Raw genomic sequence first — 26,548 nt, 5'->3', positions numbered from 1 at the left:
CTGATTAATTTCAGTGCTCAAAGTGATAATTTGCAGTGATTGTCTGAAATGTCGGGACAGACTGAATGCTTTGTGAAGAATTTGCAAACTGTGATATTTGTATTAGTCACACCCTCCTGGGAGGCTGACCTTTGGGATCTGGAGCAGTTCTGCAGAATTGAACTGAATATATGGAAGCTGTCACTTTTCATTTCATCCACACAGAGCCCAGTCTTATTGGCAAGAGTGTGTTTCCTTCCTTGGTCAAAGTCATGTGTGGACTAAAGGCAGACGTTGACTATTCCTGCAGTAGCTAATTGGAATTCTTTCTTTTCCTATTGGACTTTATATTTACCCTTGGTTCTGCCATTGGCCTGACGCAGTGTCACACTTTCAACTGATTCAGTAGCTCCGGCTTCACTAGTGTGGTAGATGGTAAAACACCACCAATTCCTCCATCAAGTTCACTTGTAAATGGCAAATAGTTGATGGGCTTATGTGGCTAGAGCACTGGTACCAACCCTGTGAGGTATCGTGGCCTGAAAGCCATCAAAACCCACCATGGGCAGGTGAATTTTACGAACCTGGCTGAGATTTTAATTTAGTTCCAATTTTTTCTAATTACCAACAGAGCAGCTGGATCAGCTGGGAGTCTATTATATAATCTGTTCCGTGTTGGACCACTGATACTATATGACCAGCTGAGGTTTGCCCACCTGAGATACAGGTGTGTGACCAGCAGAGCGTCTGTTAGAGGCTGGTGTGCGATCACCTGATTGCCTGATCTAGCAAAAAAAATAAATCTGGTCCAACCCAATAGGTGCTATTGATTATAAATGCCGTAATAGTTCCTGAAGAACTATGAACCAATTTGGGCTGCGCCTTTTTGCTTCAGAATGCTTAGTCAACTCATTAGTACAGCATCATAGCAAAGGTCAGTTGCATCATAATGCCCTTGTTCATGGTTTGTTTTTGCTATTGTTTTTAAAATATATATTTTTATTCAAACAAAATTTTTCGATATTATAAATATAACCCCAACCAAGTATTGTTCAAACAAAATTTTACCATATTATAAAATTAACCCCACTACAACACAAACCATCCCAACAAAATATAATACTCCCTCCCCAAGTCCCCCCCACCCACAAAGAAGACCCAAAATGAACTAGAATTCCTGACATTGTTTCAAAGAAGGAGACCCAGAAATTGACACGCTTGGGGCAGGACCAGAACAGGACAAAGGTTTGGCCCAACATCGTGGGCCGAAGGGCCTGTTCTGTGCTGTATTTTTCTATGTTCTATGTGCATGTTCGCGGCTCCCTAGAGCACCACTCACACCTGTCCTCCACCCCCAAGAAGATCCAGCTCTTACATGCCCTTGTCCGGTGCGCCCTGTGCACCACTTTGAGCTTTATCAGGCTTAACCTTGCACATGAGGAGGTGTAGTTAACCTTATGAAGCGCCTCACACCACACCCCAGACTAATCCAATTCTTCCTCCCACTTCCTCTTTACTTCTTCCAGTGGTGCCTGCTCCGTCACCAACAGCTGCCCATAAATGTCTGAGATCCTTCCCTTCCCTAACTCATCCAAGGACAGAACCTTATTCAAAAGGGAGGGTGCCGGCACCAGGGGAAACGAAGGAAGCTCCTTGTGCACAAAATCGCACAGCTGGAAGTATCTGAATACATTCCCTCTCGGGAGCTGGAACTTCTCCACAATCTCATCTAGACCAGCAAACCTACCCTCCCGAAACAAATCCCTCAACCTCTCCAACCCCACCTCCTCCCATGCCTTGAATGTTGAATCTAACCCAGATGGCACAAACCTATGGTTCCTAAAGAGGCGCCAAGAACAACATACAGCCTAATTTAAAATGCTGCCTAAATTGATGCCAAATCCTCAAAGAGGCTATTACCACTTGGCTTGATGAACTTTCACTGGAGAGAACAGGAGTGGAGCAGTAGCAAGGGCCCTCAAAGTCGTTACTATGCACGAAGACTCCTCCATCCGCCCCCATGTGGAATCCGGATCCATAAGCCACCCCCGCACCATTTCAATGTTTGCCGCCCAGTAATAACACAGCAAATTTGGGGGTGACAACGCCCCCTCTCCCCGATTATCTTATCCTTTTGCTGAAATGCCCTGTGAACCCGAGGGGTTTTGCTCACCCACACAAAAGCAGATATTAACTTATTAACCCGACCAAAAAAAGCCTAAGAAAGAAATACTGGGAGACACCGGAACAGGAACTAAAACCTAGGGAGGATATTCATCTTCACCCTCTTCCCGACAAGATTAAAGGAAGAGCATCCCACCTCTTCAAGTCAGCCTTCACCCCATCCACCAGATTGGACAAGTTCAGTGTATGGAGGCCCAATCATAGGTCACCCAAATTCCTAGATACAGGAAACTGGTCCTGGCCGGATGAAATGGAAACCTCCCCAGATTCGTTTCCCTCCCCGAGGAGTTCACCGGAAATATTTCACTCTTGTCCAGGTTTAACTTTTACCCTGAAAAAGAGTCAAACTCAATAAGGATCTCCAACATTGGTGAGTGGGTCCATGAATAATAACAGCAAAGCATCTGCATGTAGGGAAACCCTTCCCTCCCTCCACGCTTTATCCCCTTCAATCTCAATGCAATGGCTAGCTACTCAATTGCTAAGGCAAACTGCAACAGAGATAATGGGCACCCCTGCCTTGTATCCCTGGACAGTCGAAAGTACCCTGAGCTAAGGGCATTAGTATGGGTGCTCACAGTGGAGGCCCTATACAAAAGCTTAATCCACAATATAAGACCATAAGACATAGGAGCAGAATTAGGCCATTCGGCCCATCAAGTCTCCTCTGCAATTTAATCATGGCTGATATGTTTCTCATCCCCATTCTTCTGCCTTCTCCCCATAACCCCTGATCCCTTTATTAATCAAGAAACTATCTATCTCTATCTTAAAGACACTCTGTGATTTGGCCTCCACTGCCTTCTGCGACAAAGAGTTCCACAGATTCACCACCCGCTGGCTGAAGAAATTTGTCTCATCTCAGTTTTAAAGGATCGTCCCTTTAGTCTGAGATTGTGTCCTCTGCTTCTAGTTTTTTCCACAAGTGGAAACATCCTCTCCACATCCACTCTACCCAGGCCTCGCAGTATCCTGTAAGTTTCAATAAGATCCCCCCTCATACTTCTTAACTCCAATGAATGCAGGCCCAGAGTCCTCGACCGCTCCCCATGACAAGCTCTTCATTCAAGGGATCATTCTTGTGAACCTCCCGTGGATCCTTTCCAAGGCCAGCACATCCTTCCTTAGATATGGGCCCAAAACTGCTCACAATACTCCAAATGGGGTCTGACCAGAGCCTTTTTCAGCCTCAGAAGTACATCCTTGCTCTTGTATTCTAGCCCTCTCAACATGAATGCTAACATTGCATGTGCCTTCCTAACTGCTGACTGAACCTGCACGTTAACCTAAAGAGAATCTTGAACAAGGACTCCTAAGTCCCTTTGTGGTTCTCATTTTGTAAGCTTTTTCCCATTTAGAAAATAGTCTATGCCTGCATTCTTACTACCAAAGTGCAGAACCTCACACTTTTCCACATGTATTCCATCTGCCACTACTTTGCCCATTAGCCTGTCCAAGTTCTTTTGCAGCCCCCTGCTTCCTCAATACTACCTGCCACTCTGCATATCTTTGTATCATCTGCAAACTTAGCAAAAGTGCCCTCTGTTCCTTCTTCCAGACCGTTAATGTATATTCTGAAAAGTTGTGGTCCCAACATCGACCCCTGAGGTACGCCAGTAGCTACCGGCTGCCATCCTGAAAAAGACCCCTTTATCCCCGCTCTCTTGCCTTCTGCCAGTCAGCCAATCCTCTGTCCATGCCAGTATCTTACCCGTAAAACCATGGGCTCTTAACATAATTAACAAACTCCTACATGGTACCTTGTCAAAGGCCTTCTACAAATCTTTTTTTAAAATATTTTTATTGATCCATTTTGTACAAACATTGAACACAACCAAAACCATAACAAATAAATAACGCCCAACCGTCCCACCCATCCCACCGCTCCCTTCCGCCCATCGTGCCTCATCCATTTTAACCCCCTCATCCCCCCCTCTCTCTGCTGACACCTTAACTGTCCTTGAAGAGGTCGATAAATGGGTTTCCACCTCCGGGCAAACCCATCCACTGATCTTCTTAAGGTGAACTTAACTTTTTCCAGCTGAAGGAACTCCTCCCGGTAGTTCACCCACACTCTTGGCTTTGGGGACCCCGGGTCCCTCCATTCCAACAAAAAACAACTCCGGGCTACCAGGGAGGCAAAGGCCAGAACGTCGGCCTCTCTCATCTCCTGGACTCCCGGGACTTCCGACACTCCAAATGTTACCACTTTTGGACTCGGGGCCACCTTCACCCTGAGCACCTCGGACATTACATCCCCGAACTCCTGCCAGAACCCCCTCCAACCTCCGATGCTGCCATTGCTGTCCCCACACCCTCAGGGCCACCACTGCCACGGGGCTCATGGAGTACTTAGCAGGCGAGAATGGCAGAGGCACCGTCAGCCCCTAAACTTGTGCCCTTACAAGAAGCTGCCTCCATCCGCTCCCATTTGACCTTCTGGAAATCTAAATAGATCACGTCCACTGGTTCTCCTTTGTCTAACAGATTTGTCAAAGACATGACTTCCCCTTGACAAAGTTGTGCTGACTCAGTCTTATTTTATCATGCACTTCCAAGTACTCCGCAATCTTGTGTTTAATAATGGACTCTAAAATCTTACCAATGACTGAAGTCAGGCTAACAGGCCTATAATTTCCCATCTTCTGCCTCCCTCTCTTCTTAAACAGGGATATTATGTTAGCCATTTTCCAGTCCTCTGGGATCCTCCCTGTCTCCAGTGATTCCTGAAAGATCACCACCAATCCCCCCACAATCTCCTCAGCTAGCTCCTTTAGAACCCTGGGGTGCAGTCCATCCGGTCCAGGTGATTTATCCACCTTCCCCAATTTCCAAAGAACCTTCTTCTTAGTGATGGCCACTACACTCCCCTCTGCCCCCTGATTCTCCTGAAGTTCTGGCATCCCACTGGTGTCTTCCACCGTGAATACTGATGTAAAGTAACTATTCAGTTCCTCTGCCATTTCTTGTTTTCTATAACTACTTCTCCAACCTCACTTTCCAGTGGTCCAAATTCTATTCTTGCCTCTCTCTTACCTTTTATATATTGAAAAAAACTCTTGCTATCTTCTTTTATATTACTAGCTAGCTTGCACTCATATTTAATCTTCTCCCCCCTTATTGCTTTTTTAGTTGGCCTCTCCTAGTTTTTAAAGGCTTCCCAATCCTCTGGCTTCCTACTAATCCTCACCACTTTGTATGCTTTTTCTTTTGTTTGCTTTTATGTTGTCCTTAACTTCCCTCATCGGCCATGTATGCCACATCCTCCCCTTAGCATGTTTCCTCCTCCTTGGGATGAATTTCTGTTGTATCTCCTGAATAGCCCTCAAACACTCCTGCCATTGCTGTTCCACTGTCTTCCCAGCTAGGCTCCCCTTCCTCAACTCTGGCCAGCTCCTCCCTCATGTCTTTGTAGTTACCTTTACTCAATTGTAATACCGTTACATCTGATTCTAGCTTCTCCCTCTCAAACTACAGGGTGAATTCTATGATCTTGTGGTCACTGCCCCTCAGGGTTCCTTCACCTTAAGTTCCCTAATCATTACACGTCACCAAATATCAACTTTGGCCAAAAGTCAAACCCCCACCTCCCCCACACAATATCGGAAAGGTACCAATCAACTCTGTTGAACGCTTTCTTCAAGGCCATTGACATAATGACCTCAGGCTCAGCCACTCCCCCCCCCCCCCCCGATAACCAACTGCAGCCATCTCCCCCTCACCACTCCCGTTAACTAGCCGAACTGCTAGCAGGGTGACTCCACTGAGTGTAGCCATCCAAGTCCTTCAAACATTGAACCAACAATCAAATCCCTTGCCCATACCCAACCTTAATGCAACACATTATAGGAAGGACAGTCAAAATCCCCTCCCCAAACATTTCCAAAAATACAATGTACAAGCACCAAATTTGCCCAGATACAACCCCCATAACAAGTCCCATAACAACATCGTGCCCGCCCCAACTTTGCAACCATCCCACATAAAAACAAAATACAAATACTGAAGAACCTAACAATAAATAAGTAAAATACATAGTCCTCAAGCACTTCAGTTCCCCATCTAGTCCGTGTCCATTAGCAAAGTAATTTGCCTCCTCTGGCACATTGGAATAATAGCCTCTGTCTCTGTAGGTAACCCGAAGACGAGATGGGTACTTCATCCCAAATCCCATGTTGCTCTTATAGAGCGCAGCCTTGGCCTTATTAAATGCCACATGCCTTCTTGTCAGCTCTGCTCCAACATCCTCATATACTCTGATGGCATGACCCTCCCAACCACCATCTTGTTGGTCCTTCACCCACCTTAGGACCCACTCCTTATACCTATGGTACCTGACTATAACCGTCTGTGGAGATTCCCCTGATCTGGGCCTCTGCCTCAACAATTGATGGGCTCAATCCAACTCAGGAGGGGTTGGAAAAGTCTCCTCCCCCCCCCCCCCCCCCTCCCCCCCCCCCCCCCCCCCATATCTTAGAGATATACTCCATGGCATTTGTACCTTGCAACCCAACGGTTCTTAAATTCTGTCCTCGAGAGTGATTCTCCAAATCGTCGACCTTGATCTTTAATGCCTTCTGCTCCGCCACAAACAACGGCATCTCTGCCTCCAAAGAGACAATCCGATCATGATTTTCATTGAGCACCACCTGCACTTTCTTGATCGTTGTCCGCCTGTACCTCTATCCGCTGCTCCAATCTGACCAAGCACAACCAAAAAGGTGCCACGGTCCCCTCAATCACCTTTGTGACCTCAGTGACCGCCTGTCGCTGCTTCCTAAATTCACCCATTAAGAAGCACACCAACTTCTCAGTCGTCCACTGAGGGGACAATGACAAAAATCACCCATTAACTGGGCAGAAAGGGCCATAAAATCAAATCCCCAGACAGGAGCCATCACATGACTGTTCACCTCATAGCTGCCATCAGAAGTCTGCTGTTGTTTTTTAAAATATATTTCCTTTCGTTCTGAATGGCATGGCCCAATGTATGTACAGATACCTAAAAAATGAGCATTTTTCTCTGTAAACTAGTCCTTAACATGAAGGTTTTGAAATATTGATGCACTCTATTATTGGCACCTTGCCAATATTATAGGCCAAGGGACTGCCAATAAATCCATACACTCACCTCGGGTCCCCTCACACATATCACCAGACTCCCAAAGATACACTATCCTTTCTTCTAAAGGAAATGTCAGCTACTCAAAGGAAACTTTGCCCTCATTGCAGAAACAAGCTTTATATTATCACATATTAACGAGTACAAAGAAATGTAGCAGCCTGGTGATGATAGGGCAAAGACCTCACGGACCGTCTTACAGATATTTCAGTTTGACATCCTATGCTCATGCATATTTCAGTTTTATGGAAAATAACTGTCCCATTTCATTTTTTGCATCTTAAATCAAGAAAGGTTAAATTGGACAGAATGTATATTTGTAGCTTCTTTTTTTTCTTTTGAGGTGGTTTTTTTTTCTTTTTCTGTAACGTTAGTTTGTTCTGTGTCTGCTTGGCTGACATGATTACAGCCAACAGGGCAGATATATGACATGCCTCTAGGTCGGGTTAACATTACACTCTGCCAAGTGAGCACTACTACCATTGGCGAGATGAGGTATTTTATCATTTTGGGGATTGTTGGACATCCACAGGTCAGAATACCATAGACGGGGTAAACAATTATGTGGCATCTGCTTTGACCCTGTAATATTCCTTCAGCACCCTCCATGCTTAGCATGCTTGACATTTCCAGTAATATGTGACAACCTGCTGCATGTTAAATATTTGACACAGCATGACAGATTTGCAGAACACTGCAACCTACAAATTGTCATCTAGTTTCAGGAGCATTATTAAACTCCAAACACACTGCAAATAACTGCTCTTTTCCTGTTTTGGTTGTAAAATGTATTCCCCAGGTACTGTAGTTCTATTAGTTGTATTATTTTATTTGAACGTATTGATATGATTCGTGATGAACATTTAGAAGGATGAGGTCTAACGGGCCTAAAGTTTTGCTCAGTCACTTTAATGACGATTGATAAGCTGAGAGGTCACTCAACTGTGTTGGATTCACTGTCTAATGTTTAATTAAGCCATGTGGGAATGTTAAAAAATTGATCTGACACTCTGAAAAGCTTCTGGAAATATAAGGCGCTGTCATTAAGCATGCCTTTGAGTAGAACCATTGGTAGTTGTGTCGGGGTGAGTATGCATGTGTGAAAGATTGCGCCAGTTCCAGTTGTAAAACATCCATTCATCTTGAGTTGCCAGATAAAATCTTTTTAAGCTCCAAAAAGTGTCAGTTCCTTTATTAGAAGCATATCTTTCAATTATGAGAGATACGTTTGGTTTTGTTATTACTTTGCTGTTGCGAACTCTGCTGTCCATGAATGAATTGGGTGACAAAGCTGGAAAGTTCATCAAGCTGCTCACAAATCTATGGGAGTATCCAGTGAACGTTAACCAATAAGAATATAGCAAAGCTGTAGGTGTGCGATCTTTCCAACATTTAAGGATGAAAATCATTTTCTGTAATCACACAAAATGAGCAATTGTGCATTGGCAGTCTGTTTTCACTGCCTCCAAGTGAAAACAATGGACAAGGAAATCAAGTAGAATGTTGCCCATTTTGCACTACTATAAAAAGCTATTTTCATCCCCCACTGACTAGAAGTGGATCATGAGGTGAGGAACTTGACTTTTAGTGCATGCTGCGTTGTGTGAACGATTGTTGGAGTCAACTTCTGGGTAAAGCGGGTATTGATCCTGGGGCATACAAGTGTCATGAGGGAATCCATTTCTTGTCCATCCATCAAACTATATCTATCATATTGAGGTTTATATATTTTATTGTGTTATATATGGCGAATTGTGTCATATCTGTTTTATTAAAATTCATAACAACTGCCATTCATTGCATTTCTTCATTGCACAACTTGACTTCCCGCTCTCACATTTTAGTGTCTATTTATTCCCTATTTTTTCTGATACAAGCTCGTTACCCTGATTCTGTAATCTCACAGATAGTTCCAAACACTGCCTGAAAAGCTTTTAAATAGTCCACTTCTTCTCTTCAATATTGTCCAGAATAAATTTTTGAACAAAATAAAAAATTCAAAAGAATATGTTTCACAAGTATACGATTAAAATTATCCAATGAATTGTCTTTTGTGTCGCTAATACCATCATAAAAACCTTTACTTGAAGACCTCAGCCTTTCCCAAAAGCCTGACCTTGGGCTTGATACCTTTGTTCAGAGTTGTGGCTCTGAGATGCATTTTGTGCATTCACGACATATGCAATGTATCTAATTTCACAAGATGCATCAGTACTGTTCACTTTGAGTACTGACAACATTCTTGTTTAACTTCTAGCAGCTCCTGCTCAATATTTTAATCAAAATTATTTGAAGACAAGCTAGCAAGCAAAATTGCAAATCGTTATTCAGGAAAGTTGACATTGAACATACTTTTTAAACAGACAAACTATATGTGTATTTGAAATAAACACAGACTACTAACTGTACACTTGGATAGTAGAAATCTCAGTGCCAGGGAGGAAAATTGATGAATAAAATAGTCTTCAGAAAACACTCTGAGATATTTGTGGGGGCTGGTCACCTGATTGCAGAATGTCGGTGTTTACCTGGGGGAAAATCAATTATAAAATTGGACTTAAAAATTTATAATGGGAAAGAATGCTGACACAAAAAGTGTGATCAAAACAGAAAATCAATAAGAGGAAATGCATACATATTTGCATACATATGCATACCAGGGGCTGGTTTAGCACAGGGCTAAATAGCTGGCTTTTAAAGCAGACCAATGCAGGCCAGCAGCGGAGGTTCAATTCCCGTACTAACCTCACCGAACAGGCGCCGGAATGTGGCGACTGGGGGCTTTTCACAGTAACTTCATTTGAAGCCTACTTGTGACAATAAGCAATTTTCATTTCATTTATTTTAATATATTGGACACATGACGACATGCCATTTTATTTAGGCAGTCTCTCGATTTAACTTCTTTCTCTATGCTTCGAAACCATTGAATTGCTTCTGTGACAAGTTACGCATAACAATGAGATTAGCGATCATTCCAGATAAAACCAGTCAACATTGTTGAGGCATGCGAGAAACTTGGTGCAGATGCTCACTGTACAATAGCAAATGATGGTTGGCCATCATTAAAGACATGAATTATACACGTAGGGAGAGGTTGGAATAGATAGTGTTAAAATTGGATTAGAATTCTGAAATATTTTATATTCAACTCTTTATACATTTAGGAAGTAATTTTACAAATTGTTGATCCTGGCTTGCATGGTTTTCCATTCATTTAATATTATTTTTCTTCAATTAGCGACACTCCACACTGGAAATGCAAATTCACACAAGCACCCCTTGACAATAGATAAAAACTTGTTGCTGTTTTTAAATATTGTGGCTTGGTAGCTATTTTTTTATTTGTACATGGGACAAGGGTGTCGCAGGCTGGGCCACCATTTATTGCCCATCCCTAATGAGGGGGCAGTTAAGAGTCAACCACATTGCTGTGGGTCTGGAGTCACATGTAGGCCAGACCAGGTAAGGATGGCAGATTTCCTTCCCAAAGGACATTAATGAACCAAATGGGTTTATGCAATCATCAAAGGTTTCATAGTCATCATTAGACTTTTAATTCCAGTTTTTTTTAATTGAATTCAAATTTCACCATCTGCTATGATGGTATTCGAACCTGGGTCCCCAGTGCATTACTCTGGCTCTCTGGTTTACTTGTCCGCCTGCCCTATGCAATGGAACATTGGATTCCCATTCAAAGGGCTGCATTTAAATCTCAAACTCAACTATTGAATGAGCTTGGCAACACTCTGATGGATGTGTTTCACAGGATTGAGATCACTATCTTAGAGAAGAAGGGATAAAAGGGCGAGAAGAAGGGAAGGAAAAGTCCAACTGCAAGTAGTCCCACAACCATGCAGAGGAACATCCTGTACTCAGCCAGTTTATTATCTCAATCGACACCAAACTCACAAGAGTCCACAGTCTGGTACAATCTGTACCAGAGTGGTACAGTCACTTGACTGATGGGCAATGGCAGTGGTAATTGATTGGGGAGGGAGTAGATTCCAAAGTACATACAGTGTACTGTGTCCCTTTTGCTGCAAGTGCTAACAGCCTGCTGTATCTCACTGTGACAGTGCTTAGTGTAAGTTAGTATGAGAGGATTTAGAATTGGTTTGATTATATTGTAATTGTATTTATCTGTATGATATTGACAGATAGGAGGCAGGGACAAGCATGGACACAGAGTGATGGTAAGAAACCTTTTTTTGTATAGCTGTTGAAGCACAGGAGTGTATTATCACCCATAACCAGTGTTACAACCACGTATCTCCCTGCTTACTTCATTTTTAAGCCCTGGTCATATCCTTTTTTCTGTTTCCTTATTATGGAAGCTGGCCATTTTTAAATTGCCTTTACCAAACAAAAAAAAACAATTGATTTGGGAATGTGAAACTGCCCTGCTATTCCCTGTACATTTTTGTTTGTCTGGTTATAGAAAGATTGCATTTAATCACTATTTTAGCTTGTTGGATTTCTTTGTGCACTATTTTATGCACTTGATACTAGGGAGAGGCAGGGTACACATGAAAAGCACTCTCTCCCCTCCAATCTCTGTTATAAGAGTTCAATCAAAGCGAGCAGATGAACATCAACACATTGACCATTACTTTAAATGGAGCACACAGGAGAAATAAAATCCGATAGAATTCATTTTCCATTTGGTAACTGAAAGGTGATGTGAATGTAAATCTAGCAAGCAACATGTCAAGCATTTTAGGATTCTATTAGTTTTGTTCTTTACACTGTTGAGTTGTCCTGGGATCTGTCTTTATGAATATGATGGCGATTCTTTTCACTTAGACAAGTGTTACTTTACACCTCTTTCTTTCCTTTGGGGCGATCCAGTTGTGCTTTACCCAACCATACCCAGGACAGTGCTGTGTATTCCAGCTTTCCTTTTCCCTTTATTAAAAACTGTGCAATAAGTCTGGTATTTCATTCTCTTCTTATCACTTTATATTATGTTCATGTTCCTGCGTGAGTACGTAGATGAAAATGCACTATTAAAAAAACAAAATTAAGACCAGCGCTTGTGTTCTTTGCTCAGTTGAAGTGATCTGTAATGATGAGTGACCTTTCAGCTTATCTCCAATTATGGTGGGCATTTCCTTTGAGGTGTTCAATGGCAATTATCAGAACTAGTTGGGGGTGTAATCTATCTAAAAACCTACCCAGGCTAGTGTTTGGGTAGGTGGCAGTTAATATCACAATAGAGGCATTCCCTTAGTCCTATATACTCATATGGCTCATGTTGCTGGGATAGTGTAAAAAACATTTATGTTACATCTCCTTTATATTCACTTGCAGGTGAGGTCTGTCACAAATCGTACACCCAGTTCTCCAACCTTTGTCGACATAAACGGATGCATGCTGATTGCCGGACACAAATAAAGTGCAAAGACTGTGGCCAGATGTTCAGCACAACCTCCTCATTGAACAAGCACCGTAGATTCTGTGAAGGCAAAAACCATTACAACCCCAGTTCTATGTTTCCTCAAGGCCTGCCACTCACTCCCAGTGCCATGCTGGACAAATCAAAACCTGCATCCGCTCTTAACCATACTCCCCTGGGGTTCAATGATTACTTTCCTTCACGCCCACACCCAACAGGATTACCCTTCTCACCGACAGCCACTTTTCCATCGCTTGCTCCAGGTTTCCCCGGCCTTTTCCCCCATTCCTTGTATCCCAGGCCCCCTCTATTACCAAGCAATGCATTGTTGAAAGGCTGCTTAAATCATGATATCGACGGAACTGTCCAAAGCCCCATGGGGACTCCTTCTGTGTCACAAGCATCTTCCTTGCTGTCCACATTCAATGACAGAATTGGCCCTTTAGAAGAAAAATCCAACAACCGATCTGAAAATTGCTACACAGAGAAAAGCAAAGTAAAAAACAGTGACTTATCAGAAGGTAGCGACTTTGAAGACATTAACACAACAAGTGGAACTGACCTGGACACAACAACGGGCACTGGGTCTGATTTGGACAGTGATGCGGAGAGCGATCGAGATAAAAAGAAGGAAAAGACCAATCTGACGGCCTTGGCAGCTGACAAAGTCACTTCAGTCTCCACAAATTCTACCAATGAAATTAATGAGCGAACATATCTTCCATCCCAACATTCCTTCTTTCCTCCTCCAGATGAGCAGAACCTTCCGACAAGCGCTGCTAATGATTCCATTAAAGCGATTGCTTCAATCGCAGAGAAGTACTTTGGTACTGGATTCATGGGAATGCAAGAGAAGAAGATGGGGTCACTTCCATATCATTCGATGTTTCCGTTCCAACTTCTGCCAAACATCCCACATTCCATATACCCTTTCACGGACCGGAACCTCAATCCTAATATGTTAGTGAAAAATGAGCCAAAGTCACCCAGGGAGCACCAGAAAAGTCGGAGTGCAGGCTCTGAGTCACCCTTCGACCTCACCACCAAACGGAAAGAAGCAAAGCCCCTTCCAGCGTCCAAGCTCATGGTATCTTCGCTTTCTGGGGAGGAGCAGCCACTGGACCTGAGCATAAGCAGCCGCAGCAGGGTCAGTCAGAATGGCCCGGGAGAGCCCAGGAAGAATCACGTGTTTGGTGACCGCAAGATGATGATCAACGATGAGCTGCCGAAGATGTCGCACCAGCAACCCTTTCATTATGCAAAACCATCACCTTTTTTCATGGATCCAATCTACAGGTATTTGTAGATCCTACAGTAAATATTAACCGTTCTTTCAGAAGACCAGCATTGTGTCATCTTGAACATTTTATGAAATGTCTGTGCAGATTTTCCTCTGGTTCTTGGTTTTTTTTTTAAGGCATGTTGCCCCCTTCAGTTTTCTCCCTTCCTTTTCTGATGCTGGGATTGAGTTCCTCTGCTGTCAGCTGTCCTGCCCCACTGCCCCCCTACCCCCACCCCAGCATCCTCCTGCTGAGGTATAAGCTTAGCCGGGACATGCAAGTATTTGTAGCTCTGTGGGTAGTAGGGTGGCAGGAATGACAGCATCATATGTGGTAGTTATATTCTCCACCTTTAGACAGCCTCTCTCCACTCACTGCAATGGCTCAAACGTTAGTACCAATCACTTGGGCAAAATATTGGAGGGCCCTCCACTGCCTGCAGGAGCTGAACCTGAGTCACTCCTGTGTCTTCAGAACAGGAAGGGAGAGAGAAAACTGGAGAGAAATTCCAAAATGTGCAGAGTCGTGATTTCTTGCTTGGGTGTCAGATGCTGCAGCTCAGTTAGCTGGACAGCTGGTTTGTGATGCGGAGCTAGGTCAACAGCGCGGGTTCAAATCCCGTACCGGCTGAGGTTATTCATGAGGGCCTCGTCTTCTCAACCCTGCCCCTAGCCTGAGCTGTGGTGGTCATCAGGTGCTATGGCTACTTTACCATTTACTGCCTGATACAGCTCAGGGCCTCTGGCTGGCCTACGTGAAGCATCACATTTAGCCCATGATCAGACACTGAGAATGCATTCTAAAGGAATTAAATTTTTTCTTGCATTTTTTTGTAAGGGCCACGAAGAATCCACACCGAGTTTGTTGAAACAAAAAGTTACTTTATTTTACTCTACTATTACATACAGCTCCAGTAATTCCATACTGGGTCTTCTCTTTTTGGTGCATTACTAGCTGACTTTATATACAACTCGAGTTGTTAAGGGCCCCCGCCCCCTTATCGGGGTAGATCGTATTCCACAAGAACCATGGGGGTAGTTAATCATCCCTACCACATAAAACCCGTGTAGGTTATAACAGCATCATATATCAATAAAAAAAACAAAGATTCAGCAAGTATTTTCCATTCTGATTGGTACCCGGCAGGGCGGGGAGTCCCGGCGGGACGGAGTGGCGTGAACCACTCCGGCGTCGGGCCGCCCCAAAGGTGCGGAATCCTCCGCAGCTTTGAGGGGTTAGGCCGGTGCCGGAGTGCTTTGTGCCCCACCGGCCGGCATGGAAGGCCTTTGGCGTCGCGCCAGCCGGGGCCGAAGGGACTCCGCCGGCTGGTGCGGGTCCGCACATGTGCGGGAACGTCAATGGCTGCTGACGTCATCCCCGCCAATGCGCAGGGCGGGGGTCACCTATGCGTCGGCTATTGCGTAGGCTGACATGGCCGGCACGGAGGAATGGAGTGCCCCCACGGTACAGGCCCGCCCTCTGACCGGTGGGCCCCGATCGTGGGCCAGGCCACCGTGGGGGCACCCCCCGGGGCCAGATCACCCCGCGCCACCACCGGATCCCGGAGCCCGCCCGCGTCACCAGGTCCCGCTGGTAAGAGACCAACTCCAATCCAACTCCAATTTACGCCGGCGGGACCTGCATAGAACGGGCGGGACTTCGGCCCATCGCAGGCCAGAGAATCGCTGGGGGGGAGAGGGGGGGGTGCTCCGCCAAATCTCCGGTGCCGGAGAATTCAGCTGCCGGCGGGGGCGGGATTCACGACGCCTGCCGGCGATTCTCCGACCCAACGAGGGTTCGGACAATCCCGCCCAGGTTTACTGACTTCCAGTCATGCAGAATGCTTTGTATTTACAAACACAGTTCCCTCCAAATGTCTATTGTATGTTTCTATATGTGCATCATGTGTGTGAAGTTTTATGTTTTTTCTCCACAATAGTGGTTATCAACTAAGCATGACAGGGAAGGTATTAAAGAGAAGAGATGTTTAGAACATGTGTGCACTCCAGACAGCAGACTTTGATACAGATTAGCAAAGGTCTTCGAAACAAAATGAGAAATCCAGACACTTCCATGATGAATTTTTATGACCTCCAGATCAGATCCAGTATTTAACAATTTAGAATCTCATGAGAAATTGCCACTTGACCTTAGAACCATTGCACGTTGATTTGGACCTTGTGGCCTTAAATGGCACAGGTACAGATCAGATGTGGAGTATGGCTTTGTTTATCGCATGACATAATGTTCTTATCTTTATAACTCTCCACATCCTCCTAATTACTACAAGCAGTGCCACAAATAATACAAGAGCACAACCATCTGAATGCAGGCAGATTCAATGATTTTAGACATTGGAGGGCAGGAATGAAAGATCTAATTTCATTCTCTCAACTGACCCCTTGAGTTAGATTAGTGCCTAATAATACACCAACAGCACACTGCAAATGTTGTTTGTTTCTTCACTACATCACACACCATGGCTGTTCAAAACTGGGGGCATTGAGTGTAAAGATGTACTTCCCTGAATTAGGTACGTCAAAGAACAATTGTTCATAGTTCCTGGTCTTCATCATTAGTGTTAAAGGAGATATAAGCTAAGAAAAGATTGGAAAAAAGAAGGTTAAAAGGGAACAAAGTGAAGTAAATAAATATTAAATGGCACATGATGAAATCAAAACCAGGTTGCTCGGACCATCAGAGCAAGAGGTCAAAATATCAAATCAGTGAGAAGTGACGTTTTTAATTTTTTAACAAAGTGTGATAAAGATACTAAACCAAGGAGAGCAAGGAATAAAGATGCTGGGGGGGGGGGGGGGGGGGCTGCACAAGCAGGGATTGAGAGATTTGGATAGCCAAAAGGAACTTGCAGATGTGTGTATTTGCATGCATGTGTTTCTGTGTGTATGTGTTTGTGCATGCATGTTAGTATGCGCATGTGTGTTAGTGTATGTATTTTTGTGGGGACCAATTTGGCTCAGTTGGCTAGACAGCTGGTTCATGATGGAGAGCAAGGCCAGCAGCGTGGGTCCAATTCCCGTACCGGTTGAGGTTATTGATGAAGGCCCCGCCTTCTCAACCTTACCTCTCGCCTGAGCTGCGGTGATCCTCCGGTTAAATCACCACCAGTCAGCTCTCCCCCTCAAAGGGGAAAGCAGCCTGTGGTCCTCTGGGACTATGATGACTTTACCTTTACCATTATGTATTTTTGTGAAAGATAGTGTATGTGTGGTTGTGTGTTGGTGGGTGAATGTATGTGGATCTATCCAGCAGTCCCTCAAATTAAGGAGGATGCTTGGCACAAAGCCTGTGTCAAGAGTTTGTGCATGGAGTCTTTTAACATGGGGGGGGGGACTATTGCACTGCAACTACCAGACGGTTCTGGCTAATCAGGAAACTCTCCTGCTCTTACCATTTCCCATTGGTGTATTGGAAGGATTTATAGGTTGACAGTCAACCTGCTTGGCTATGCCATGATCACGTCTCCATTGCCGACAAGTCCTGGAGTGGAACTCAAACCCAGAGCTTCTGGCTCAGAGGTAGGGACGCTACCCACTGCGCAACAACCCCTCTGGTGTCTGTGTATATTAGGTAGTATGTGTGCTTTTGTGTGCATTTGTGCAGTCCATGTGTGTGCACTGTCAGTATGTGTATATGTCTCTACATCAGGTTGTGATGTTCTTCAACAGCCAACAATCTACCAGCACTCATTGTTCACACCATTTGGCTAAAAGTACAGGAGGATTCCCAGCATCCATTCTTATTAAATCATTTGAGGAATATACGACCATGATTATTTCGCGTAACATAGCTTGTTGAAGAAAAGCAGAAAATAATTGGGTATACACATGCCCCAGGACTGGATCCTGTGCATTGCTAGTCCGTGCAGAAAATCAGTTTAAGGCAATGTCATTGAGGCAGATTAACGATTGATTGATTAACTGCATTTTTATAATCATTGGGCTGGAAACATTTACTACTGAATTACAACAAAACTGAGTTAATTTGTGGAGCAGTTAAAAGCTAGATGACATCAAAAACACCCCAATAATTGATCAGGAGGTGGCATAGTTATACTGTCACTGGACTAGTAAGCCAGGGACCCAGCTCTGGGGATCCAGGTTCAAATCCCACTGCTGCAGATGGTGAAATTTGAATTCAATAAAAATGTGAAATAAAAAGTCTAACGATGACCATGAAACCATTGTTTGTCAGAAAAATCCACCTGGTTAACTAATATCTTTTCGGGAAGGAAATCTGCCATCCTTACCTGGCCTGGCCTACATGCGACTCCAGATCCACCGTATTGACTCTTAACTACACCCCCCACCCCCACCCCGCCACCAAATACAATTAGGGATGGACAATAAGTGCTGCCCCAGCCTGTGACACCCACATTCTAGGAATGAATTTTAAAAAAGAACAATGCCGGGTCTACTCCTTCAAGTTTAAGTGAAACAATTGAATGTTTCAATTAGTTAATAAGTATTTCCTCTCCTGAGCCACATAGCCAAAAAGTCTCTAATTAAACCCCTGGACTATGCTGAGTTAGTTGATCTCAAGAAGGGCTGAGCGTTGGGTCACGGAAATCAGCAATAACATCCCTGGGATAGGGAGGGGAAATAAATGAACCAGAGTTTCGGCTTCTGAGCACCATGCAGTCATCCAAAATGGGAAGTAAGTGTTTGGCCACACTTGGCAGTGCCTTGCATGGCCAAGCTGCCTGGTCTCCTGTTCAGCAGCAAGCCACAAAGATGTAAAATGGTGATCTAGATGGGTTCCAGAGGGCTGCTGAAGGGGGAAGGGATCATGATGGAGAAGGGAGGGTGAGGATATTCTTTCCTCTGTAAACCTATAAAGAATGGTAGTTCTCTGTAGAAACCCTCTCCTTGTGTTCTTTTTTGAAATTATTGTGAAAGAAGTAGGTGACATAGTGTGATGGCTACACTAGTGCACTAAGATCCTAGAGGTAATGAGTTTGAATCCCACCCTGGCTGATGGTGAAACTGAACTCAATACGTCTGGTCTGCTGTCACCAGAAGAATAATGACCATGGAAGTTGATTGATGTGAAATAAAACCAACTGGTTCATTAGCTGGTCTTGCCTACACATGACTCCATCTCCTGTAATGGGCTTGACTCTTAATGACCTCGAGGAAAATAGGGATGGGCAGCAGACATGCCCCTGCTGGTTTTCCCACATCCCAAGAACAAATCATCCAAAAAGTGTCGGCTCCCTGTCCAAAACGTGGTATGCTCTGTGTTCACATGGTGATTGCGAGCACTTGCAACCCATGGGCCTGAGTAATCGGCCAAAAGGTTCAGTTGCTTGACCTCCTTCAGGTGAAAGCTGTAAGGAAAAAGGGGGAGGGAGACAGCCCTCTTCCCTACAAGTTACACCCGAAGAGTTCACAGCCAGGATTTCATGCCAACCTTTGCTTTTCTCTTTCAGCTGGAACCACCTGCATTACACAGCGTAAGTGTGCATCTTTCCTTAAGACAATATTGTTCCAAAGTGGTCCTGAGTGTGAGAGGTATGACTTTGGTTTGGGAAATGCTGGATGCCGATTTAACTATTTACTTCTCGGTCCAGCAGGGTGGAGAAAAGGAAAATGATGGATCCCCTGAACTCACTGAAGGAAAAGTACCTGCGCCCAAACCCACTTCTATTCCACCCTCAGGTATGTTGAGACATCATCAATGTTTTTAGTTGAAGAAATTAGCTGAAGCTCCAGTATTCATTGGCACATTAACATTTTCTGGAGTTGGTCAGTGTATTTACTATAATTGGAGATGTTCTGTACAGAAAAAAATTATTTTGCTAATGTTAAATCAGAAACAGGTATGTGAAAATACAAACCATGAACGAGAGTAGGGCATTCAGCCCCTCGAGCCTGCTCCGCTATTTAATAAGATCATAGCTGGTCTGATAGTAACCTCAAACCTCCATCCTGCCTATCCCCAATAAACTATCGCCTCCTTGCTTACCAAGAATCTATCCAGCTCTACCTTAAAAATATTCAAAGGCTCTGCTTTCATCACCGTTTCAGGAAGAGAATTCTAAAGATTCACGATCCTCTGAGAGAGAAGATTTTGCCTCATCTTCATTTTAAATGGTTAACCGAATTTTCAAACAGTTCTAGATTCTCCCACAAGAGGAAATATCCGATCCATATCCATCATGTCAGGTCCCCTCAGGATCTCATATATTTCAATCAAGTTGCCGCTTGCTCTTCTAAACACAGTAGATGCAAGCCTCGCCTGTCCAGCCTTTCCTCATAAGACAACCCCCCATTCCAGGTATTAGTCTAGTGAAACTAAGTATACACAGTATAAAAATGTATTGTCTCATGGCCTCAGTACTGCATCACCTTTAGCATATTTCATGTTCATCATTATGAACCATTCAAAAAGCTTTCCTTAGTGAAATCTTAGATTGCTTGGGCAGGATTCTCCGACCCCCCACTGGGTAGGAGAATCGCCGGGGGTCGGTGTGAATCCCGTCGCCCAAAAACCGACCCGGTGTGAGTCGCGCTGCCTGCCTCGGAGAATGGCGTGGTCCGACGCGACTCAATGGGCACCAGGGCCGCCCGAATTCTCCGGCACGCAATGGGCCGAAGTCCCGCCCGTTCTTTGCCGGTCCTGCCGGCGTAGATTAGAGTAGGTCCGTTACCGACAGGACCTGGCAGCGTGGGCAGGCTCCTCGGTTCTTGGGGGGTCGCGGGGTGATCTGGCCACGGGAGGTGCCCCCACAATGGCCTGGCCCACCGATCCGCGGGCAGTCCTGTGCTGTGGGGGCACTATTGTTCCCCACCGGAGGCCGTGGTCCTCCGCCATTCCCGGTGCGGAAGCACTTCCGCGCATGGGCCGACTCGCACCAGCCGGCGGAGGCCCATCGGCGCCGGTTGGCGTGACGCCAAGCCCCTATCCCGCCGGCTGGCGGGGGGCCAACCACTCCGGGGCGGGCCTTGCCCCTGAAGGTGCGGAGGATGTTATGAAGAACATTGGGTGAGGGATTAACAGCTACTGTCAAATAGCTTTCAAATTATTACAGTCCATGTTTTTATCGGGTAGAATGGGCATTCAGGTAGGATACCAGAGAGGGTTAGCACATTCCCTCACCCCTCCTAAACAACAACCCAGCAAGAAACAGTGAGCTGTTTGAGCAGCACCTTGCTAAAATTCAAAGGAATTCCCCAATATCAATTTCAGTATCTTCATTAAGAATGTAGCATTAAAAAACACTTGCGAGCATTGAAGGAAGCCAATCAGCTCCTTGCATTTGGGCTAACGTGACTAGAGCTGTGGAAGGAAATTGAAGTTTCATGATTAATTTTAGTTTAGTTTCAACAGACTCGAAGTATGTCAACCCTACATGGTTTACGCTGAATTCTGGGGCACAAGCTCATCTCAAGACTTGGTCGAAAGCATGAGGACTCCAACTTGGCAAGGGACAAAAAACATATGGCCTTAAGGCAGAGGTGTAAGACGTCAAGTTGAACAATTAACATCTGGAACTTACAGCTATTTAATATGCCCTACTGTCTTCCCAGCGCCCTTTAATTTCCTTTGCTTGGAATTGTGGGCGGGATTCTCTCAGCCCCAGAGCCGGGCCGGAGAATCCCCGTGACCGGCGCGAATCACGCCACGCCGCCCCGACGCCAGGATGCGATTCTCAGCAGAGCGGAGAATCAGCGCCATTGATGCCGGTGTAGTCGGCGCGGCGCGAGTCAGGGGCTGCTCTACGCGGCCCACCGGTAATTCTCAGCCTGGGATGGGCCGAGCGACTGTCGTAAAAAACGCCTAGCCCTCAATCGGGGCCCACAGATCGGCGGGCCAGCCGCTTGAGCTGGGGGCCTCCTTTCTTCCTCGCCGGCCCCTTTAGCCCTACGCCGTCTTGCGTTGGGGCCCGCACAGAGAAGGGAGCCGCTGTGCAAGCGCGCTTTGGCACTGGTGCCACTGCGCATGCGCGTGTTGGCGGCGGTGCCACTGCCCACACATGGACCCCACGGCGCCCAGTTGACGCCAGGATCAGCAGCTGGAGCAGTGTGGGTCGCTCCAGTGACGTGCTGGCCCCCTGTAGGGGCCAGAATCGCTCATCCTGAGACCATGTTGACACCATCGAGAAACACGACGGCGTTTCCGACGACGTCAAAACTTAGCCTCAGGATCAGAGAATCCCTCGATGTATATCTACTTTTCACTTAAAAGATGCAGCGATCTTTGCCTCAATGACTCCCTGTGGCAAACCATTCCAGGTTCCAGCAACCGGCTGTATGAAGTAATTTCTTCTAACATCTCACTCTCTCTCTGACCATTTTAATTAATATCCCTCATCACTTACTCCCCAAGCAGATGAAATTGTCTCTCCCTATCCAAGCACTTCATAATTTTAAAAATCTTTCGCTAAATTTCTTCTGCTCCAGTGGAAATAATCTGAGACTCTCAAATCTCTCCTTGTAGAATATTTTTCCCATCAGTGGAATGTTTTTTTGTTTTAACTGGTTTGGATTTTGAGCTCTTGTATATGCGGGAGAGTGTAGGCAATGCGACTGGAGTGAGGAGTCTACAACTTTAAGTCCAGTCTTATTTCTGTGCCATTTGCTTTATGTTTTCATACACTGAGGAAATGATCATCTTTCAGTGAGACATCCTGATTTCAGCTGCCACTTTCAATGGCCTCTTTCATTTTAACAGGCAGCATATATATATATGTTTTTTTCCCAGCTCCAATAAATAACACGGAGGAGCTTTTTGTAAAGAGGGAGCAAGTGACCAGATTTCACAGCTAAACTTAGTCCACTCATTGTTCTGCGTCCCAGTCTGTCGCTTTAATAACTTCCCTCGATTTTAGTGGAGGGACCGGCTGACAGAGGTGGCCTGTCTGGCAGGAATATCCTGTGTTTGTGTGGCTTAGAATGGAGTGCACACAGGGAGTGATCAGATATGGATACAGGCAAGAGAAGCAAGGCCTGTGGCAATTGTGAGAAAGGAGCAGCTGGGAAAGAGGTAAACAGCTGGGGGCGGCCTCCATTGTGATCTGAGTCTGACAGGAGTGAAATCGATGTGGAAAAGCGGAGAGCACAGTTTTCTCCCCCTCTCTGTGTTCTCCTGTTTATCTATCGTGCAGGCTGGCCCTGAGATGTCAGTTTGGCACAAACTGCTAGCCTTAGGATATGATATGTGTTCTGCCGCCCAAATTGGATGAGCGCAGCACCTAAACATCCAGATGGTAGTAAAGTACTTTTCCCCTAATTTTTATAATGATCATCCTTGCTTTTCAAATCTCCCCACGGCCTCACCGACCTTACCTCTGTAACCTCCTCTAATCTGAGATCTCAGGACTCCTCCGATTCTGGCCTCTCACACATCTCTGATCCTCTTCACTTTGTCAGAGGCAATCAAGCTTTCATCTGCCTTGATCCTGAGTTCCAGAATTTCCCCCCAAACCACGCTGCCTCCCCCTCTCTCTGCGTCTCTCTTCTCCTTTAAGATGCTCCTTAAAAACTAGCTGTTTGACTGAGGTCATCAGACCTCTTGGGTGCGATCTTCCCAAAAGGGATCAAAGTCCTCTAGCAAGTGCGTTTTGCCGTGTGTTTCCCGGCATTTGCAGCCGAGAAACACATGACTATTCAATGCGACTTGTGTTGAATAAGGGGCCTGAATGGGGAAACCACAGCCAAGGCCACACATAGCGCCCAACCCTCCCTCCCTGAATTTTACAATGAGGAGCTCCGCTCGCCGGAATTCCCCATTGGAGCGAGGGATCAGGATCCCATTTTAAGTGGCGCCCCAATCTATGACGCCCACAAAAGAAACCCTGACCTACCCCTAGCCTGAGCGCACTGTACTTCTCCAGGGCGCAAATTTGGATGGACCGCCGAAAAAGCCACAGTGCAGTGCATCCTGTAGAGAAGACATACTGCATCCACATTGGAGGGAATGGATGTTTAAGCTAGTGGCTGGAGTGTCGATCAAGAAAGCATTAATAAATGGAAGGCTGCCCCTGTATTGCTCAGGTGTCAGCTTTGCTGCTGAGTGTGCACTCAGCTATTTTTCCTGTACAATAAATACATGCAATGTATATAACATTGTAAGAGGACAATTGCTAGAAGTGAGAGGATGTAAGTTTGAAGATAGCAAAGTCGTGTTGTACTGGTGAAAGTACAACCCAGCAGAGTAATCCTTTTACAAAGCACTTTCCCTTCCTCTCCTCCTCTGCTACCACGTCCTGGACATCACCTGATACCCTGATATGCTGACATACTTCACATGTGAACTCAGAGTGTTGGAAACAATTTTGTCAAAGCAGGTAACGGGGAATATCAGAACCAAGTTCAATTCTCATCCTGTTCCTCACTCAACATAGCACTTTCCAGTGAGGGGGTGAAAATAAATTACTGGATTCGGATCAAGAATGGAAAGTCTCACTCGGAGCATTAGAAATGGGTGACAAAAGTTAGAAGACATTTATTTTGGCAAAGAATTGTTGGAGCATGAAATGCTTTGGCACAGAGACAGTGCATCTTTTATGGGAAAATTAGGCAGACACCGGAAATAGAGGAAGATCGAGCCTACGGGTAGATAGCTTGCAGGATTAGTTTTCAAATTGCTTTTGCAGAAAACTGGCAAGGACAGAATGGACCAAATGGCCTCTACTCTGCCGATAACAGCTCATGAAACCCTGGCTTATTTCCCCCACCATAACCCAAAAGAGCAAGAAAGCACTGAGAGCAAATTACATAACCTTTCAAGGGACAAAGGAACTCAGAACAGCTGGCTTTGCAAAGAGCAATGGTCAAATCTCGGAATTATTGGTGGAGTTACCTTTTGTAGATGATCAAGTTTCCCTGTGTAGTCCATTTTGCATGTGATTTATTCACAGCACCCAGTTTAAAATGAAAGAAAGAACAAGTTATTTTTACAATTCACGGTTTCTGGTTGTGGCTTTCTCTGAAAGCGAACACCAGAGTTACTGTATTTGTTTTTTTGAGCGGCAAAGTGTATTGAGCCTTTTTTTGTGTTTCAAATACTTTGCTGGAAAAAATAATAAAACAAAGGAAATATCAAAGAAGAGTTTATGTTTTCATGAACGCTACTTCATTGCACTGCGTGTTGATCGAATGAAAACTTTTAAACAATTTTATGGCACTGTATTCCCCAGAGCCTGTTTAATAGCTGTACAACATGCAAAAGGTCTGAGGGAGGTTACTCATATTTGTGCTGTAGAAAATATAGTAGCTGATATATGGCTTCCTACAGCTTTCCTGCTGTTTGGAGATGATGTCATGCACAGATCTATAAGGGAAGTGTTTAGCCTCTCAGCTATTGTGCATTCTAAGGAAGCATTGAATTCAAAAGGTAGCACACTTAGAATCCGACCCACACTCAAACAATTCAGTTCTCAAAAGGGGGCAATGTTTAATTTCCCAAGTCTTTGGAGTTGATTCTCACTCTCCCATTTCCCTTCCAATTTTATCAGTAATTGTGATACAACTACACTTGTAACTACTTAATTGGTGGATACCATGGTTGAAAGAAATCATTCTGACTTCAATTTAAATCTTAGTTCCTAGTTTATTTTCTTTTTCTCTCCTAATTTTCTCTCTTCTGTTTCATTCCTGTTCTCCTGTATGTGTTAAATCTGCTTCGGGCACATTTCTTCAGCTTTCTCCGGCGTACGTTTCTTAATATATATTTAGGGTACGGTTCCACATCTTTACTTGGGTATAGTTCTATATCTTTACTGGGCTACAATTCTATAGATGTTGGTTACTTTCCTCAAACTCATTCTTTTGTCACTTGTTAGTCTGGACAATCATTTCAGGCAGTTTATTCGACTCTCTGGGCGGAATTCTCCGACCCCCCGCAGGGTCGGGGAATTGCCAGGGGTCGGCATAAATCCCGCCCCCATCGTGGCCGGAATTCTCCGCCACCCGGGAATCGGCGGGAGCGGGAATCACGCCCTGCCGATTGGCGTGCCCCACGTGGCGATTCTCCGGCCCGCGATGGGCCAAAGTCCCGCCGCTGACAGGCCAACCCCGCCGACGTGGTTTAAACCACCTCTGGTGCCAGCGGGATTGGCGGCCTGAGCGGGCCCCCGGGGTGCTGAGGGGGGGCGCGGGGCGATCGGACTCTGGGGGGTGCCCCCACGGTGGCCTGGCCCGCGATCGGGGCCCACTGATCGGCGGGCGGGCCAGTGCCGTGGGGGCACTCTTTTTCTTCCGCCGCTGCCACGGCCTCCACCATGGCGGAGGCGGAAGAGACCCCCCCTACCGCGCATGCGCCGGTGGTGACGTCAGTGGCCACTGGCGCATGCGCGGACCGGCGAAGGTCTTTCAGCCAGCCCCGACGCCGGGCGGCATAGCGCCAAAGGCCGTTGGCGCCGGTTTTCGCGCCATCGGCGGAGCGGAAACCACTCCCGCACGGGCCTAGCCCCTAAAGGTGCGGAGAATACCGCACCTTTGGGGAGGCCCAACGCCGGAGTGGTTGGCGCCACTCCGCTACGCCGGGACCCCCTGCCCCGCTGGGTAGGGGAGAATCCCAGCCTCTGTCTCTCGCTAGCAGTCCCTCAAAACAAGGAGA

The 26,548-nt window shown here is 45.6% G+C and overlaps 1 protein-coding gene across 1 annotated transcript in view; it reads left to right on the top strand.

Moving 5' to 3' along the window:
* Positions 1-26,548, top strand: part of prdm16 (PR domain containing 16) — a 1,033,598-nt gene that overhangs the window by 946,888 nt on the left and 60,162 nt on the right. The window contains exons 9-12 of the mRNA XM_038773645.1: positions 11,446-11,481; positions 12,599-13,979; positions 19,416-19,439; positions 19,560-19,644. Of these exons, the coding sequence (XP_038629573.1) occupies positions 11,446-11,481; positions 12,599-13,979; positions 19,416-19,439; positions 19,560-19,644 (1,526 nt within the window). The remainder of the gene's footprint in view (positions 1-11,445; positions 11,482-12,598; positions 13,980-19,415; positions 19,440-19,559; positions 19,645-26,548) is intronic.

This window comes from Scyliorhinus canicula, chromosome 16, assembly GCF_902713615.1.
Source record: "Scyliorhinus canicula chromosome 16, sScyCan1.1, whole genome shotgun sequence".
NCBI lineage: Eukaryota > Metazoa > Chordata > Chondrichthyes > Carcharhiniformes > Scyliorhinidae > Scyliorhinus > Scyliorhinus canicula.
The sequence above is the reverse complement of the archived record's forward strand: the minus strand, read 5'-3'. Positions and strand labels throughout refer to the sequence as shown.